The sequence below is a fragment of the Solea solea genome, chromosome 21, assembly GCF_958295425.1.
Source record: "Solea solea chromosome 21, fSolSol10.1, whole genome shotgun sequence".
Lineage (NCBI taxonomy): Eukaryota > Metazoa > Chordata > Actinopteri > Pleuronectiformes > Soleidae > Solea > Solea solea.
This window is the reverse complement of record NC_081154.1, coordinates 4,900,182-4,917,381: the sequence shown is the minus strand read 5'-3', so window position 1 is coordinate 4,917,381 and position 17,200 is coordinate 4,900,182. Positions and strand designations below refer to the sequence as shown.

Sequence of the window (17,200 nt, the reverse complement as noted above, 5' to 3'; positions counted from 1 at the left end):
TTTTTCTCTGTTTCAAAGCATTCGCTGTCAACACTACTGTAGAGATGCACGGAAATCCCCGTATATCAGGGGTTTAATGAAATTCTCACACCAGCCACGTTAAAAGACGCTTAAAATGCCAAAGTTTATCAACATAGTTGGCGATTAGTTTAGTAATCGATTAATCGAGTAATCGTTTCAGCTCTATACAGACGTATTTCCATCTCTCTCCTCTCTGGTGACAAAGACGCTGATTCGCCGGCTTCCTGCAATAGCGTGAGTGTGAATTACCGTAATAACCACACATTGGCTTTGACGTGCAACTTCTCAGTTTTCAGAAGCCGCTGGAATTTTTCCGATGGTACAAACTGTAGTGTAATTACGGTAATGCAAAGTGCGCTTGTGCAAATGCGTCAGGCAGTCGCAACCATGTCTACAGGTCTGAATTCCTGCCACGTGATTGGCTGATGAGATTGTAGGGGAAATTGTTTATGCCACATCTGCACTGATTCAGTAACTGCTGTCTGAATCTCTTAACTTTTTTTTTACTTATTTAAATCTGAAAAGTGCAGCTCTTGTTGAAAATGCTGACGTCTCTGCAGGTCGAAGTGCTCCGACGGAAAGTGCAAATAAGAGGCTGTCACTCTCGGCAGTTTCATCACTTGTACTGCCTTACATCTTACCCGCCCTCGTTTCGCTAAACTCTGCACAAACTGACATTTTATTCTTGTTTCATGACAGATTTCTGTATCTGCTACATTTATGTGCAGCGCGTCGCTTTACGGCCTCTTTAATTGAAAGCTGAGATAAGGGGGCCCACTCAATCAATTCTGGTCGCTATATAATCCTGTAAAACATCAGTGGAGGGTGAGTCAAGGTGCTTATTGATCACAGTGGGGGACTTTCCCAGACAGTGTAGCCTATGGATGTTACAGGCAAAGCCGCCTCATCACCGGTGATGGGAAGAGACCGGCAATTCCTAAAATGGGCAAAAGTCAATGGGATCAATATCTCCATTATCATTATGAGTGAAAGAAAAGAGTTAGTGTGTGTGTGTCTGGATGACCTTTTACAGAGGTGACCTCTGTAAAGACCTTCCTCAATCTGGTTGAGATTGGGGGAAAAAAAACGAAACCCTATAGAATCATAACAAAGTTAATGATTCCTCCATTAATAGTTCTTTAATGTGCCCCTGGTTCATGGCGGTGACAAATGAGGACGTCTGCTGAGCACGGCTGACGTGTGCAGACATGGGATTAAAGCAATTATTATTAAAGATGGAATAATTTTTTTCATAGCCGGCACTAATAGCGGTCAAGGCTTCCTCCGTTTAATCTTTATAGACTCACGGAGCGAGATCTGTTCGCGCCGCTTGTAGACATATTTCGGTGATCATTTCTTTCAAGATGATGACATAAATTTTTCTTTTCGACAAATCTAAACGAGTTGTTTTGACTTGAGCACGCTGACATACGCAAGTGACACCTTCATGGAATATTGAAGACACGCTAAGGTCGACTGTTGATTGTCTTGACGTGTGCTGTTTTCCACCGGACGCACCTTCCTGTGCCAGAAATCACAGGATTGAACGGAACAATGAACAATAGGTCGACTGTTGATTGACTTTGAAATTAGGACGGTTCTAGAATGTGAAGAGATCGGTTGTTTGAGTATATTGATTTAAAAAAAATAATAGAAATACAGTACAACTAAAAAGGAAAGTAGTAGTATAGTAGTAGAAGAGATTGTGAAAAAAGGTTAATAAAATATCTGAAGTGTTTTTTCAGCCCAATTTTTAGCCCCTGATCAGTCACTACAAGTGAAATTTAAAAATACATGTTTACAGAGGTTTCACATCCTGTTTTCAGTTTGCTGGAAATCTCGATGGAGTTGATAACATCTCCAGCAAATCAGAGGCCAGGATGAGTGAAAGTGTCTGTCTGTTTTTGTGATTTTAAGTGGACACATTGGATACTCTTAACTGACCCTAGATGTGAGAGTGAGAGTGGACGCTTGTTTGTCTCTCTGTGTCCCTGTGTCAGCTGGGATTGGCACCAGCAACCTCTCATGACCCTCATGTTGAGGATAAAGTGGTAGAAGATAAATGGCCAGTCACTCTTGCAGTTTAAACTCACAGTGACTACCAGTCGTATATATTTCTTACCAGAAAAGTCACTTTTCGTATAATATTACTCAAGTAAAAGTCTTATAGTATTTGACATTTACTGTACTTCATCAAAAGCAATTTTCTAATATAAAAATGTACTCAAATAGTGAGGAGTAGGGTGAGATGTCGTTCAACTGGAAGGTCGTGGGTTTAATTCCTGGCTCTGCTCGTCTATATGTCCTTGAGCAAGACACTTAACCCCACGTTGCAGTGTGTGAATGGGTGAAAACTGTAGTGTAAAGCAGCTCAAGACTAGAAAAGCTCTATTTAAGGGTTTTGTTTGTCCACCTGAAGTTGACACTGTCTGTGATCTCCTGTGTCTCCAGTGCAGTGAAATGATTCGGGTGAACTGGTGCGTGACCCACACGGACTCATCTCCACTGTGTCACTTCCACCAGGTAAAATGAAACTGACGGCGGATCATATCAGCTGCTGCTAATGAATATTAAATCTGACTTGACTTAATGACAGGCTAAAACCCGTCTGTTGTCTCGTTTGAGTGCACTCTGTGAGCCTCTCCACAGCCAAAGCTGTTATTCCAGCAACTCCTACACTGTGATTTATCATCACTGTCGCTTGTGACGTGACATGTTTAAAGAGTGGAATAATTATGGGGGGGAATTAGATACAGAATGCTGACACAAACACCAAGTTTTTGTAACTTGTGACATGACTTTTGTGGCATTGTTGGCATTTAAAGCTGCTGTGTATATAAATGGATGTCTATTACCATCAAGTCATTTCCAAAATAAGTTAAAAAACTCTTTTTGTGTCTAATCTAATTAAAGCAGTGTTTGGAATCCTGTGTTGCCCCAATGACATGCTTGCGCTGTGCACAGGAAGTCATAACAGAAGTTACGCACTGGAGCTTTAAGTACCAGAGGAAGACTGAATTGTCTTTTGACTTTATGTGGAATTTTAACGCGAGAAAGACTAAAATAGGTCATCAACCCTCATTACAAGACATTTACCAGCTATAGTAAGCCTATAAATGTTAATGGGCAACACTATATCACTTAAATAAGCTACCGCTAAGTGGTGGACTTATTCTCTTGGGACAGCAGGAAGCAGCAAATTGTGTTTTCCACAACCTTAACCCTCTGGCTTCTTATAATTACGGACATTTTTGTCCATTTGGGCAAATGTTGCTTCTTGATCTGGCCACCATTTTGGCTGTGTTTGTACATACGGTTTCTATTTTTCTAATAGATAAATAGGACACTGAGAAACAAATTCACCATACTCTCGAGTCATTAGAGAACAAAAAAAAAAAAACATCTGTTAAACATCTTCACCCCTGCTCAGAAGTGATGTTTTTTTTTTCATAAATAAAAACAGTGACGTCAAATTTTCAAACTGGCATTTAAAGTGTTAAAATCCTCAAAATGATTGAATGTTTGGTAGTTATTAGCAGGGCTGAAGTTGTTCAACAGATTTATGCAGGGAAAAAAAACATGGAAAAGCTGTAATGTTTTTACAGCAGTGGACATTTTTGTCCTTAATGACTTTAGAGGGTAGTCAATTAAAACGGAACCCTGAGAGTTCATGTAAAATCACACCAAGACAGTACCGTAAACGTAATAAATATCATACTGTGTGTATACAGTAGTTTTATTGTAGCAGTTTAGATTCTTGTACTTTAAGGCGGAAAAAAAATCCTTAACGTGCCACTTTGCTGACTAATTTCCTCTCCTTATCAGTGAGGAAAAGGGAAATCATTTTCATTGTCAACCCGACAATGAAATGTGTTTTGAGAACATGTTGCAAATTGAGGTTATTCAAAAACACACAGATTGCATTGATGTCGTGCATCTCACTGTATTTTACCGTGTATTTTGCCATAAAAACCTTTTGATTGTGTAGTTAAATTATATAACTGTGTACAAAGTTGCAATTGATGGGAACAGGCGGTGCAGCAAAGTCCTTAACCATAACCCTGTAAATGACTCCAGACACTTGAACAGCTCATTTCAATGCAATCACAGACCTGAGTGTGTGGGGAATATTCATCCTTTATATGTATGGAAAAAATAAGTTAGTCTAATTGGAGATTTCAGATGCCCTTGCCTCTGCGGTGAATATTAAATGGGGCTACAGTATATAGTAGTACATCATATGTTTTCCACGGTAACTGCTAAAATTGCCTTCCTGTGTCTGCTGGCCACTTCCTTATGTGGCCTGTGCTGCAGTAAACACGCGATGCTATCAGCACGCTTTAGGAGCTGGAGCACTTCCACAGTGCCTGCCAGGCAGCCGTCGCTATATCCTGCGAGTTTTTATTGATTAAACGTTTATGGGTCGCATTAGAATGCTGCACCAAATTGCATTAGCTGGCACTCATGTATCGTAAACGGGCCCTTTTACAGAAATCCACACAGGGGCAATAAAAGACATGTGGAAACATAAAGAGAATTAAAAAAAAGAAAAAAAGATCTAAGTTTTAAACAATTTTAAGAAAGTAGACTGACAGTTTAATATATGATTATCGTTTCATGTCCTGCTGAGTTTTCCAAAAGCTCACTTATTCCAAGGATGATGCAGGAAAGTCTTCGTATATACTGTACACAGTTTCCAGTAGCCTAGCCTATAGCGAAGAGAAGATAATGTGGACTATAAAGGATTTTGTTTAAGTTTCCTTGTTTTTATTAGTCATATTTTTCCACAGTGAACAGGGCCATAAAGGAATGTTGTGTAATCTGTGCTACTGTTTCCCACAGTGGCTGTAATTCCGGCGCAGGATGATATAATATCAGTCCACACTCTTTGTTTCACTTGATGGCTTCCTTGTTTTGCTCCACTTGTTCCACACAATAAAAGCAAAGCACGATATTGTTCAGCTACATCAAGCTTGTATAAGCGCTGTGTCCTTTCTCTAAGGCACATTAAGTTTTTATTTATCCGTTGAATTAAAAGCTTTTACTGTGTGCTGTTGATAATTTGATATTGTCCAACTAGGTTAGGTTTTAATCAGAGGTTGGTTGTGCTGAGCAACAACCATGACAAGATTAGAACACGTACTCGATGGCCGCGGAGCAGCAGGTCACTGGTTTGACTCCAGGCTGCTTTGATTGTTTTCCTGTGTCTTTCCAGTGTCTCAATCCAATATAAAGACACAAAGCACAAGCATTTTCACCATGTGGCGAGTGCAGCAACCTTTTTCCCCCCACTGTTACATAAGTAAAAGTTGGACATGCTATAAAAAAGCCCTTGTGCCATACGCTATTGGACCATGTGCTTTGATCATTAAAAACAAACCCCCACAAATCACAATTTCTGTATTTTGACACCCCTTTAAAACAAGGTGGAAAATAAGGAATGACCATTAGCGCAGAGTTTAGTGTTAGAAACTTCTAGGTTTCCAGCTAAGCTGGAGAATTTCTTCACTCTCTAACACCTGGATGCAGCTTTTAATAAGAAGCTAGCAAAAACGACACAATAAAAGCTGGTATTTCTCACTGTGTAATTCCAAGAAACACTTCTGCATCAACTTCTGCGAAAAACAACTTAGAAAATTAATAATGTAATGAATGAATTTCCATCACTTGTTTTAAAAATCTGTAACACGTTTGGCTGACCAGCTGATCTAAGGTAAAGCTAGCTTTAGCTGGCTAGCTTTGGTTAGTCATTTCAAACTCTGGCGCAGGAACGTCTTATCAAAAATACTATATAGTGCTTAAATTTCTATTACTGTAATGTTATATAAAAAAATATACCTGTGAGTGTGTGGTTTGGCCTACATTTTTCTGTTCAATCTTGAGACTTACCGAGCCTGATCTGAATCCAACGGACAGTTTATCAGTTTTAGCTTTTTTTTACTTCTCCATTGGTGATAGTACCTGGTGCTTGAGTACCTGCTCTGGCGAGGTTCCAAGCAAGCTGAGCCGATACTAAAATGTGTCGTCAACAGACTGCTGGAGTGTTGTCACTGGAAGAGTCATAATGGAAAACGATGTTCCTGATACCAAACCAAGTAGTGCTAATGGAAAAGCAACATGAGTGTTTGATACCCTGATTCTGACATGCAATTGTTACCATGGCCATTGTTTGTTTTCCCTAATTTACAGGTCTGCCTGTGTGACTTCACCTGACCCAAACCTGATTCCATTTCATCATAAGTGAATGTTTGTCTACATGTGACTATTTCTAGGTTTATTCGGGTTAGCAATGTTTTGAGCAACCATCACCAAAGGTTACACACTGCAGCTTTAATGTTTATATTTATAGTACACATGAGACGCATCACTGCCCAAAGTTGTCGTTAAAGCACACAGTTGTTTTTTTTTTCCTAAAATTCACTGGGTCCATCTGTCTGTCCCATTCCCTGCCTCCATGTGTGCGGACACAAATATGGAGCCTGTATTCTCTCTACCCTTGTGAATTATAGTAGGTGTCACTCAGCACATTGTATTCCAAGGCAGGGAGAGGTGATATATGACTCACTGCTGCTATTCTCTCTCCCCTCAGACAAACCTGGAACCCCCCACCCTAGCAATCAAAGATAAAGCTCTACCAATACAATATCAGCTGAGTGCAAAGTTATGAACAGGATTGGATTTTTATTACTCTGACCCCTTTTTGGGATGGAGTGAAAAGTGTTGCTATTGTAGGACAGAAGGTTCCCTTTTGAGACGTTATGAGGAGAAAAGATAAACACAATGATGCTGACCCTGACAGAAATGTCAAATTTGTGATTCATATCTTGATAGAAATAGACAAAAAAAACCTGCTAAAACACTCATTACAAGATTACAAGAGGACACACTCTGTAACTGCTTTTATTTTGCTTTATTTGAAGTGCTATTTTCTCCACTTTAATTTGCTGCTTAGGTCTGTTTTTTTATTGTAATTGGCACATTTTATATTATGATTACAGTTTTAAACGAGGCTGCATACTTTAACACCTTGCCAGGCCTACAGATAAAAAAGCCTTTTGATATTTTTATCGGTAATGTTAATTATAAAGAATTAAACTAAACTCATATAACCTCAGTTGTTATATCCTGTTGTGGCCAGTCTGGATTGAGTCATGAGGCGCTGCAAAAGTATTTAGTCGTTCATTAGTTAAGCAGATGTTGGCATCGGAAAAAATAAAAATAAATCATATCTGCTGTGTCTCAGCTGACGTCCCACAATGTGACATTCACTACTAACGCCTGCGAGTGGAAAGTGTGGGCGTGTGTGTGTGTGTGTGTCTCCTGTCACACAACCCCATCCTCTGCCCCTCGTCCTGCTCTTCACCCTCCATTCCCCTCGGCTGCACTATATGATTCAGGAACATTTGCGACCAACATCTAAAAGTCAGTCGTGCAGACGGTCGAACACGTACATGCAAATGTGAGATTTCAAACAAGAGTCTTCGTACAGTTCTTGAAGTTTATAGGATTGTTAAAACTTGCCTCAGGCAGAATCTGAGGATACAGAAACATCTTGTCTCTATAAACGTACGTATAGGCTTAAAAAAAGGAAATTCTATTAGTTATGAATGCTAAGTCAGCATTACAAGTTAATAAATTGAGTCAATTGCAACGTTACAGTAAATTTGATAACGTGCATGTAGAATTGAGTGCTTGAAGAATATGATTCCATCAGGAAAATAAATATTAAAGGTCAAGCACCATTTCATTTAACTCCTTTATACACACTGGACACTTTGTTTGTTACAGCTGATTTGTTTGCTGGACGTCAAGTTTAATCAGGTACATGTAATAACCTCAAAGAAGAACTGTTTGACTTATTCATATGTTCTGCCCCTTCAAATTCAGACTAAACATGTCAGAAACCTACTGAGCCACGAACTTCATTTAAAAAAAAAGAAAGAAAAAGAATGAAAGAATCCTCCTCTGAACCTCTCCGTGCAATTGAATATTTATTGTTTTAACGTGTCTCGTCAGCTCACCCAGTTCCATACATAAACATTAAGAGGCACTTGCCTCATACGGAATGAAGTAGAAATCCAGGACAGGGCTGTTGTTTTCCAAGGCCTGCAAATCTGTGCCATCTGTAGTCGCATAACTCGTCATACCGAGGCTTTCATTCATTATAGAACGTCAACAAAGCTGTGTCTATACATCAGCCCCTGCACTGCTGATGTGTACTATTTAATATAAAGATAGAAAAGGGGAAATTAGTGCAGCGCTAAGCTTTGTTCCAGAAGAATCATTTGATGCATCTCAGAGAACCAGAGTCGCACTGGTTTTGACAATCAGCTAAAACTTTAGTCAGCGAAATTTGCCCCTACCTCACAAGCTGCTGTTGTGAGCTCGCAGGGAGGCCGTGTGTGTGAGCATGAAGCTCTCCGTACACTGCTGACTGCTGGACGACGGTGACCTCCGGGGCGAACGCTGGAACCGGCTCCTTCTGTTGAAGTAGCTGCCAGCCGACCAGGAGCGCTTGTGCTTCCGCAGGTACTCCTTGTAGTTCTTGGTGAGCAGTGTGTAGAGGAAGGGGTTGATGCAGCTGTTGGAGTACGTCAGGCACGTGGTCAGGTAGTTGATGTTGCGCTTGGCTTCGGCGGAGAGCGACAGCGTCGGGTAGAACTGGAACAGCAGCTGCCAGATCCAGAACGGCAGGAAGCACGCCCAGAAGAGGAGCACGATGGTGAAGATCAGGTACAACACCTTGAGAAGGAGAGGACCAAAGAGAGATAGCAATAATGAAGATGGACCAGTTATGAGGTTCCACAGCAGTCTGTTAAACATTGGCCTCTTCAAAGGTGCAGTGTGTAACATTTAATGGAAGAAGTGCACTTCTGCTGCTTTGAGATCACACAATTTTGTCTTTTACAGTCTTTTAGTAGACCACCTGTCCTAAAGATTTGTTTAAAAACTAAAAATGTACACCCAAATTTGAGCCGGCTCACTGGGCTTCTTCTCTGAGAAGTCAGAAATGAATCAAGCATAAACATTCAACCACTAAAACTCAATTTTTCTGCTCAAGAATGCAAGCACATTAACTATAATTTGACATTTTAATCAAGAAATAATAATGTGTTTTTATAGGTTTTTCAGTGTTTCTGTAAAACAATTCACAGATAACAATAATTGTACTTAAGCATTAAAAATATCATTTGGATTAAAGAGCTCCTTTATACTGGTGTATTAATCATTGCAGAAACATTAAAAATGAAAATAATCAATGATAGCAGTGGCATAAACCTCATATTGGGTGCACTTTTTGTATTTCACTTACAGCACATGATAAAAACAAGCACATCTTTATTCACTCACATTTGAAGACACGTTTTGCCATTTAAAAAAACAGATATTAAGAGAAAAATAAAACAGATTGCATAGGTCACTACATTTGTCACATTGTTAATCACAGTCATAACATGGAACTGACCTTCGGCCCTGCTATGAAGGAAATTGGATGAGCTTTTGTCTCAGCATGAGCGGAGAGCAACCAGGGAATGAAAAATAAAATATCTGCGTCAGCAGAAGGAGGGATTGTTAGTGGAATAGTTCAAGCAGATAGCCAAACACTCTTTACTGGCATCCGGTCATCAGCCGTGTTGACGCGGTTGTTGACAAAACTGTGCCAGGGAAACAGAAGCTTTGAGAAAGAATGCCATTATAGCCTATGAGCGACATAATACAGGGCCCCCACCCTCAGGAGCCGCTGCACTCTCCATGAGGATTATGACAGAATCAGTTTTTATGAGTGGAAGGTCTGTGGTTCTTTGTACATTTGCACTTCCAGTACAAATATGAGGTTTCGCCAGCCGGATTAGCCTGTATCCTCCTTCTGCTGAATGGAAGCTTGTGCAATGAAAAGGTCAAGTGTGGTGCAACCACCAAGGAACCAAAAGAATCATAACCAATGGCAACACTGCAGACTCTCCTCTCTCTCATCAGTGGAGATTTCTCTAAGACAGCAAGGGCTGTTCAGCTTCCTCTAAAATGTTGTCAAATATTTACTGTGTTGTATTTACATTTCAATACTAAACGTGTCACTAGTTTGTTCAGAATAAGCTGTTTATTTTTGTATTCCCATGACAGCCTCTGCGTTAAAACCACTTGAAGCTCGGCTTCAACTGTTCTCTATGGGACAGCACAGAATTAGTTTTCTTTTTGGACAAATTGGCAAAATGTGGCAAAATCCAGGTCACTTCCAGGGAAGCTCAGCTTCCACAACAGTGGGTGGAAGGATGGGCGGGAGCGGACGCTGGGCTTCTACACAATGATTAGAGGAACTGTCTGATTGACAGCGTTGTAGAAACCTTTTCTGTCTCAGTCCTGTGTGGATTTTGTGGATTTTGAATTCTGTAGACAAACAGCTGCTCGTTGTGTGTTATTTGCTCAGGATATAGACCATTTTCGTTTGTACGTATATACTGTAAAAAGAAACACTATTATAGCATTTCAGTTTCACTTAATTATCACTTCCCTCTTTGTAGTTGTTTGTTTGCAGAATTTATGTAAGAATTTATGTTCAAATAACTGTGCCCCGAAATGTTTCAAAGACCAGCAACCGCCACATCTCTATATACCAACTCACCAGATATTCCCTCCCCCAAAACCTTTCATGACAACTTTATGCTTTCCTATTCACCACCTGAAAAACAATTGCTTTGTAGTAACAGTGTATGGAAACAAGTGTCACAAATCCAATGGCTTGACTTAATTTCTTCTGATCAGTATGTTTTTTTTAAGGGTCACTGGTGTCAATCTCAGCTGTGGTTGCCAGTCCATCACAGGGCCACATAGAGACAAACAACCATCCACTCTTACACTCACACCTATAGTCAAATTAAAGTGTCCGATTTGCCTGATCCCCAAATCTGAATGAATTTTTGGACTGTGGGAGGAAACTGGAGAACCCGTTGGAAACCCATGCACACACAGGAAGAACATGTAGAATGGCCCTTGTTCCGACCGGGTTGCAAACTTGGGTCTTCTGGATTTTGAAAACTTAATATTTATCTTTAAATTATATTATACAGCCCACCAGGGGGCCATGGCCCACACTTTAGGCATCACTGCCACATGAACCTTACCTTAACCCTAAGTCAGAGAGAGGAGGATAAATTGTTTGTATAGGTCAACAACTTCTTAACTTTTTATGCCTGAGCTCATGTATTATTATTTTTTTACCCCCACAGTATTATGTAAGTAATTATTTTTAAGCCCAGTGTGTTTTCACTTACCGTAACCAAACTATTCCTGTTCCTAAACCAAACCAAATGTTGTTGGGGAAACAGTTGAATTTACGCTGAACTCCTGCTCGTTCCTGTGCCAAGGGTCTTAAGAAATGAACATCTCTATCAGTTTAGAAGAACAAGTGTCTTGTTGTTGAACTTGGAAGACTTTATTTCAGAGAAGTTGTCATACAAAGCTGAGCACATATATAATATATAAACAGAAACATCTTGTGATTGCACTCACCTTTTGATTGGGGAGTTTCTTGGTCTGTTTGAAGGTCTCCGTCTGTGAAACCCAGTAGGTGCGTGCGAGCTGAGTGTAGAGAAAGCCGATGATCAGTCCTGGAGCAACGATGCTAGTGCAAAACAGGAAGGAGATGTAAACCTTGTAGGAGAGTCGGGACAGGGTGGACTGACACATGGCCTTGGTGCCCACTGTCATGAGCTGGATGCTCACAACCATCGGCAGAGTCAGAATAAGAGAGGCCGCCCACACCAGCAGAGCTATGGCCTTCCGGTAGCTTTTAGACCGCTTCACCGTGTCGAGTGGCTTGAGCACGGCAAAGTAGCGCTCCGTGCTCATGATGGTCAGCGTGAAGATGCTGGCGTGCATGGTCAGGAAGTCCATGCTGATCAGAATCCGGCAGCCCGTGTTCCCGAAGTACCACCCCTTCAGGAAGTGTGTGCAGACGATGAAGGGGATGGTGAGCAGGTACAGCAGGTCGGCCAGAGCCAAGTTTATAATGTAGATGTACATGGACGCCGCCGTCCTCATGGACTGGCACATGACCACCAAGGTGTAGATGTTCCCCGAGACGCCGACGAGGCACATGATGGAGAGGATGGTGCCGATGGTGAAGGTGGCGGCGGTGTCCTCGTGAGAGTTCACCGGGGGGTCAGTGGCATTGGTGCCCCTTTCTGAGAGGACTCGCACAGGCTCCATGGACATGGTGGTCATTTCTGTGACGTATGAGAACACAAATGACACAGTAATCAGCTCTATTCTTTATACATGGACTTGCCCTTGAACAATCATGTCACTTGGGTGGCTCTCGGTGGGTAAATGATGACGTTTTGTTGATTACTGGGGCCTGTTTGAGTTATTTCAACTTTTCTTTTGATGAAAGACATCTATCCAAGTATCTGTTTGCAGAGGTGCAGTCTCAGATTGAACCAAAGAAACAGCCGTGAGAATATAATCCAACCCACGCCAGTTTAATGAAACGCCGTAGTTGGCACATTATAAAACACCATATACGTACAGCATGCACGTGTACGAGGCTGCACAACCTCTGCCAAGTCGTTCACGATATTGGACAGCTTCTGAAACAGTGTCTTTTTGTGTGACACTCTGATTAAAGGACAGACATTAAGAAGCAAAATCCAGAAGTTGGCTTAATTTTAATGACTTAATACTGATAAAATGAACAGTTTTAAAGTATTTCCGATCGGTGCAAGAGCTGTAGTTATTGGGTCATTTCTTTTTTTATCAGCAGAATATCTGAAGCCTGACGCATCATCACGCACTGACATTGTGCAGACAGACGTACAGAGTGTTTGTACATAAAAAAGCCAAAGGCCGACTGTTCAGGGTTGGTTCAACTGTTGAAGGAACACTAAGTAATAACTCACGCTTGTCCAAACTAGTGCTTAGGTGACAGAGACTGAGTGGAGACTCATTTGAGTTGTTGCAAAATCACCAGGGGGCAGAGATGAAGTCGGGAGACGTTGTTAAACCATTTCAGTCCTCATTAACAGACTCGTCTGGTATGTGCTCTGATAACCTCAACAATCTTAATTGTAAGAAGTGAACGGGAACATGAAGTCTTACCTGAGCTGCCTCCCTGGATCGAGGGGTCGTTCAACACTCGGCTGCACGTCCATCAGCCATGCTTTGTCTCACTTTGCTCCTCCAAGAAAAGAAAAAAAAAACTTCACATGCACTGCAAATATTTCACACTCCATAAAAATACCAACATATTGCCACGGAGTGTCTGGGAGACGAAACACGCACGCAGGTGGAATCGAAGGAGAAGAGAAAAGAGAAAATCAATATCCAGAAGACTCGAGAAGAGTGGAAAATAAAAAAAATGAGACATCCACTACAACAGAAATCGCTCCATTGCTGAAGAGTCTCTCAACAGTTAATGAACCTGTCCAAAGAGTCTCGGTTCAGTGGAGAGGTGCAGTGTCCGCAGCCTCAAAGTTGTCTCCTCTCCCCATCCCTCGCACCTTGGTAGCATCCACACACACACTTGATGTAAGCTGTGACATCAGCAGCTGAGGAATTAAATTCAGAGTGGAAAAATGCAAAAAAAAAAAAATAAAGACAGAACAACCTCAGAGGAACGGTGATGATGAGTGAGTGTAGGGAGGCTCACACTGTGAACTACAGCTGGTTACGGAGAATCCCCCCCTGTGACTGAAGGAGAGTAAGAGAGAGAGAGTGCCTGAGGTAGACGAGGAGGGAGCGCAAGAATGAGGGAGAGGGAGAGAGAGGAGCATGCTGCTGTTGCTGCTGAGGCACTCTCACTCAAAAGCCCAAAGTGGGAGGGGGAAGGCAGAGGGAATGGGTGAGAGGGAGTTATGCAGGAAATGTGTTCTGCGCGCTCTCTCTCTCTCTCTCTTTCTCTCTCTCTCCCCCCTGTGCCATCTTTTTCCATGCAACAGGGGCGTGTGCCACAAACTGATATGCAACACTGGGACTTGAGACAGAACAACCCTACTGACACACACACACACACACACACATAAATCAAAACAGACAGCCAACTCTGCCCATTCAATTCAGTGCAGGGTCCACAGTTTCCATTATTTTAAATGGATGGTACCAAAGTCAATGTCACACACACACACACACACACACACACTCACCATCATCAAACATCATCTGCTGCAGGAGGCTGAGCCAACGTAAATAATGTCTTTGGCCTCGTCGCAGCTCAAACACGCAACAGACAATGTGTTTTGTTCACATAAACGGAGTGTTTATGGGTTTTGTTTTGGCTTTCAAATTTGAATTATTCTGATGACGAGGACAACGTCGTAACATTATGAGAATGAAGTCGTAATATTATGCTATTTTGTATGGTTAATAATGACTATTCTCATAACACTACAATTTTATTCTCTTAATATTACAACTTTATTCTCATAATATTACTAATTTATTCTTATACTATTACGTCTTTATTCTCGTAATATTACGACTTTATTCTTATAATATTACAACTTTATTCTTATAATATTACGACTTTATTCTCATAATATTACGTCTTTATTCTCGTAATATTACAACTTTATTCTTATACTATTACGACTTTATTCTCATAATATTATGACTTTATTCTGGTAATATATCCACTTTATTCTCATAATATTATGACTTTATTATAAGGATTAAACATTTGTTTCTTTTCAGTTTGGTCCTAATGCTCTGTCGGGCTGAAGGTCACTTTACATCTTAAATGAGAAGATAAATCAAACGCACAAAAGTTAGGATGAAATAAAACAGACAAATTAAAAAAGTTAAAGATGAAAAGTTAGGATGAAATGAAAAGGACAAGACCGACACAGTTGGTGGAGTTTCAAAAATGAAGAGTTTAAAATAGGGAAAAAGATGAGGTGATAGTGTACACTTGTTCATGTCTGTGTGAAACAGCCGACAGAGAGAATTAAAACCTTACATTACAGTTCCGGTGTTTATTTAAGGATTTCATTTTTAATATTGACTTCACTCCTGAAAGGGAAAGAGTCAGAACCACCGAACATCAATATTACAATCTAATTTCTTCTCTAATATTAACATATGCAGCTTGGAAAGCCACTTTAATTTTCCATTTTTTTACATCAAAGACAAACTGAGAGTGTTTGTAGATAAAAGGAAAATCATTTGGCCTGAAAATATAAAATGTTTTCTGTGACCGTGAAGAAAATGCATTCGAATTATGTTCATCAAGTTAAGCAAAGAAATTCGACCAAACAAATCAGACGTGACCCCGCGTCGGAAAAAACATCTGATTTGTTATTGTCAGCAGGACGGCAGCATGAAGAGTCTTTCTCAGTGGGCAGCTTGTAATTACAGTCACTTCAGCCTGATGTGATTGCAGCTTTATCCTCCTGTTCTGTCTGTCATTGGCTGCTTATCTAATCACGGTTGGCCTCCAGGCGATCACATCACATGCAGAAAACAGACACACTCAGGCAGGCCTTTTATGCTCCTGTATTTACAGCCGTAACCTTTTAACCTCACAGGTCAGAAAGTCACTTATGACAATGAAGCCTCTTTTGTTTTTTGGAGTCAATACGCGCACGCCGATAGAGTTCCACTGCATCCATGCAGTATTCATGAAACTGGACTGGGATGATAAATGGCCGCTGGTAAAAAAAAAAAAGATGCTCAGGGAGCACGAGTGAGGCACAAATCTTCCTGACGGCACTCGCTTTTATGGCTCCATTAAATGCCCAAATATTCCTGTCAGAGTTAAGCAGCATGCAAGTTGTTGTCGACAACGTGAACAGGCCCAGAAGCTGTTAAAGAAAACAACATCGACCACCGTGTTCTCAGGGAAAACGTGTGTTTACAGGTCTTTTTTTTTTTTTTTTTACGAGGACTGTATCTGGAGTTTGTGTGTGTGATTTTATCATGGCAGAGGTCAGGTTGCTCCTGGTGTGTGTCAAACGTGTTTCTTTTTGAGGTCGTCCTTGGATGGATGCGATTAGAAGCGATCAGAGGGAGCGGAGCGCTGATGAGCAGCTATTACATTAAGATAAACTGGACGCTTACACAGTAAATGATGCAGTTTGAGAACTGTCTGTCATTGACTCCCTCTGGCATTTACATAACTTTACATAATGACACAAACCTCATTACACACACACACACGCGCGCGCATGCAAAAACCTTAATCTAACCACAATTACAATGTTATCCCTGTACATTTCCACAAACAAACAAAGTGAGGTTCACCTGTCCTCCTCATTCACCTGTCGTCCTCATCATTCACCTGTCCCCGTCATTCACCTGTCCTTATCATTCACCTGTCCTCGTCATTCACCTGTCCCCGTCATTCACCTGTCCTCGTCATTCACCTGTCCCCGTCATTCACCTGTCCCCGTCATTCACCTGTCCCCGTCATTCACCTGTCCTCGTCATTCACCTGTCCCCGTCATTCACCTGTCCCCGTCATTCACCTGTCCCCGTCATTCACCTGTCCTCGTCATTCACCTGTCCTCGTCATTCACCTGTCCTCGTCCTCATCATTCACCTGTCCCCATCATTCACCTGTCCCCATCATTCACCTGTCCTCATCATTCACTTGTCCCCATCATTCACCTGTCCCCATCATTCACCTGTCCTCATCATTCACCTGTCCTTATTATTAACTCACCTGTCCTCATTATTCATTGCCAGTTTCTGGTGCATGAATGTATTCTTTTACTCAGTAAAGGATGTGATTTAAAATGTAGTGAAGTACAGTACTAAAATTACAAATTTTAAAAATGACTTTATAAAGTCACAAAAAAAAAAAAAACTCTATTATTACAGTAACACGAGTAAATGTAATTACTTCTTTGTCTTTGTCGCTGTGGTCCCTGAAAACACTTGTGCAAATTAACCTCGGAACCGAGAGCTTGACAAAAAAAAAAGATCGTTTTGAGGAGAAAATGACACAAAAACTTCACAGTACTGAGTCTATTACAGTTTATTTCAAGAACTCTTCCCAAAAGAATTCACACTTGTCTGGCCTTTGTTCCACTGAACCCAGATCATTCCCCCTATAAACCTGTCTGCAGTATTATTATGCATCATTGTGCAACAAGTGTGTTTTTTAAACACACCAGATATGGAACCAGTTGCTGTGGAGCATGTCTTACATGTCTCAGCTGCTCAGTAAACCCCTACACTTGATCAC

General features: G+C 41.0%; 1 protein-coding gene across 2 annotated transcripts in view; it reads right to left on the bottom strand.

Annotated features, from left to right (window-relative positions):
- LOC131448067 (urotensin-2 receptor) overlaps positions 1 to 13,847 on the bottom strand; it is a 44,921-nt gene extending 31,074 nt beyond the window's left edge. Inside the window, exons 1-4 of one of the 2 annotated variants that reach the window (XM_058620144.1) lie at positions 13,439 to 13,847; positions 13,117 to 13,195; positions 11,530 to 12,245; positions 8,385 to 8,763 (exon numbers count right to left, since the gene is read on the bottom strand). In XM_058620144.1, the coding sequence (XP_058476127.1) occupies positions 8,386 to 8,763; positions 11,530 to 12,243 (1,092 nt within the window). In that variant the 5' untranslated portion in view covers positions 12,244 to 12,245; positions 13,117 to 13,195; positions 13,439 to 13,847 and the 3' untranslated portion in view covers position 8,385. The remainder of the gene's footprint in view (positions 1 to 8,384; positions 8,764 to 11,529; positions 12,246 to 13,116; positions 13,196 to 13,438) is intronic. The other variant, XM_058620145.1, reaches the window with a different exon arrangement.
- Between the last annotated feature and the right edge of the window lie 3,353 nt (positions 13,848 to 17,200).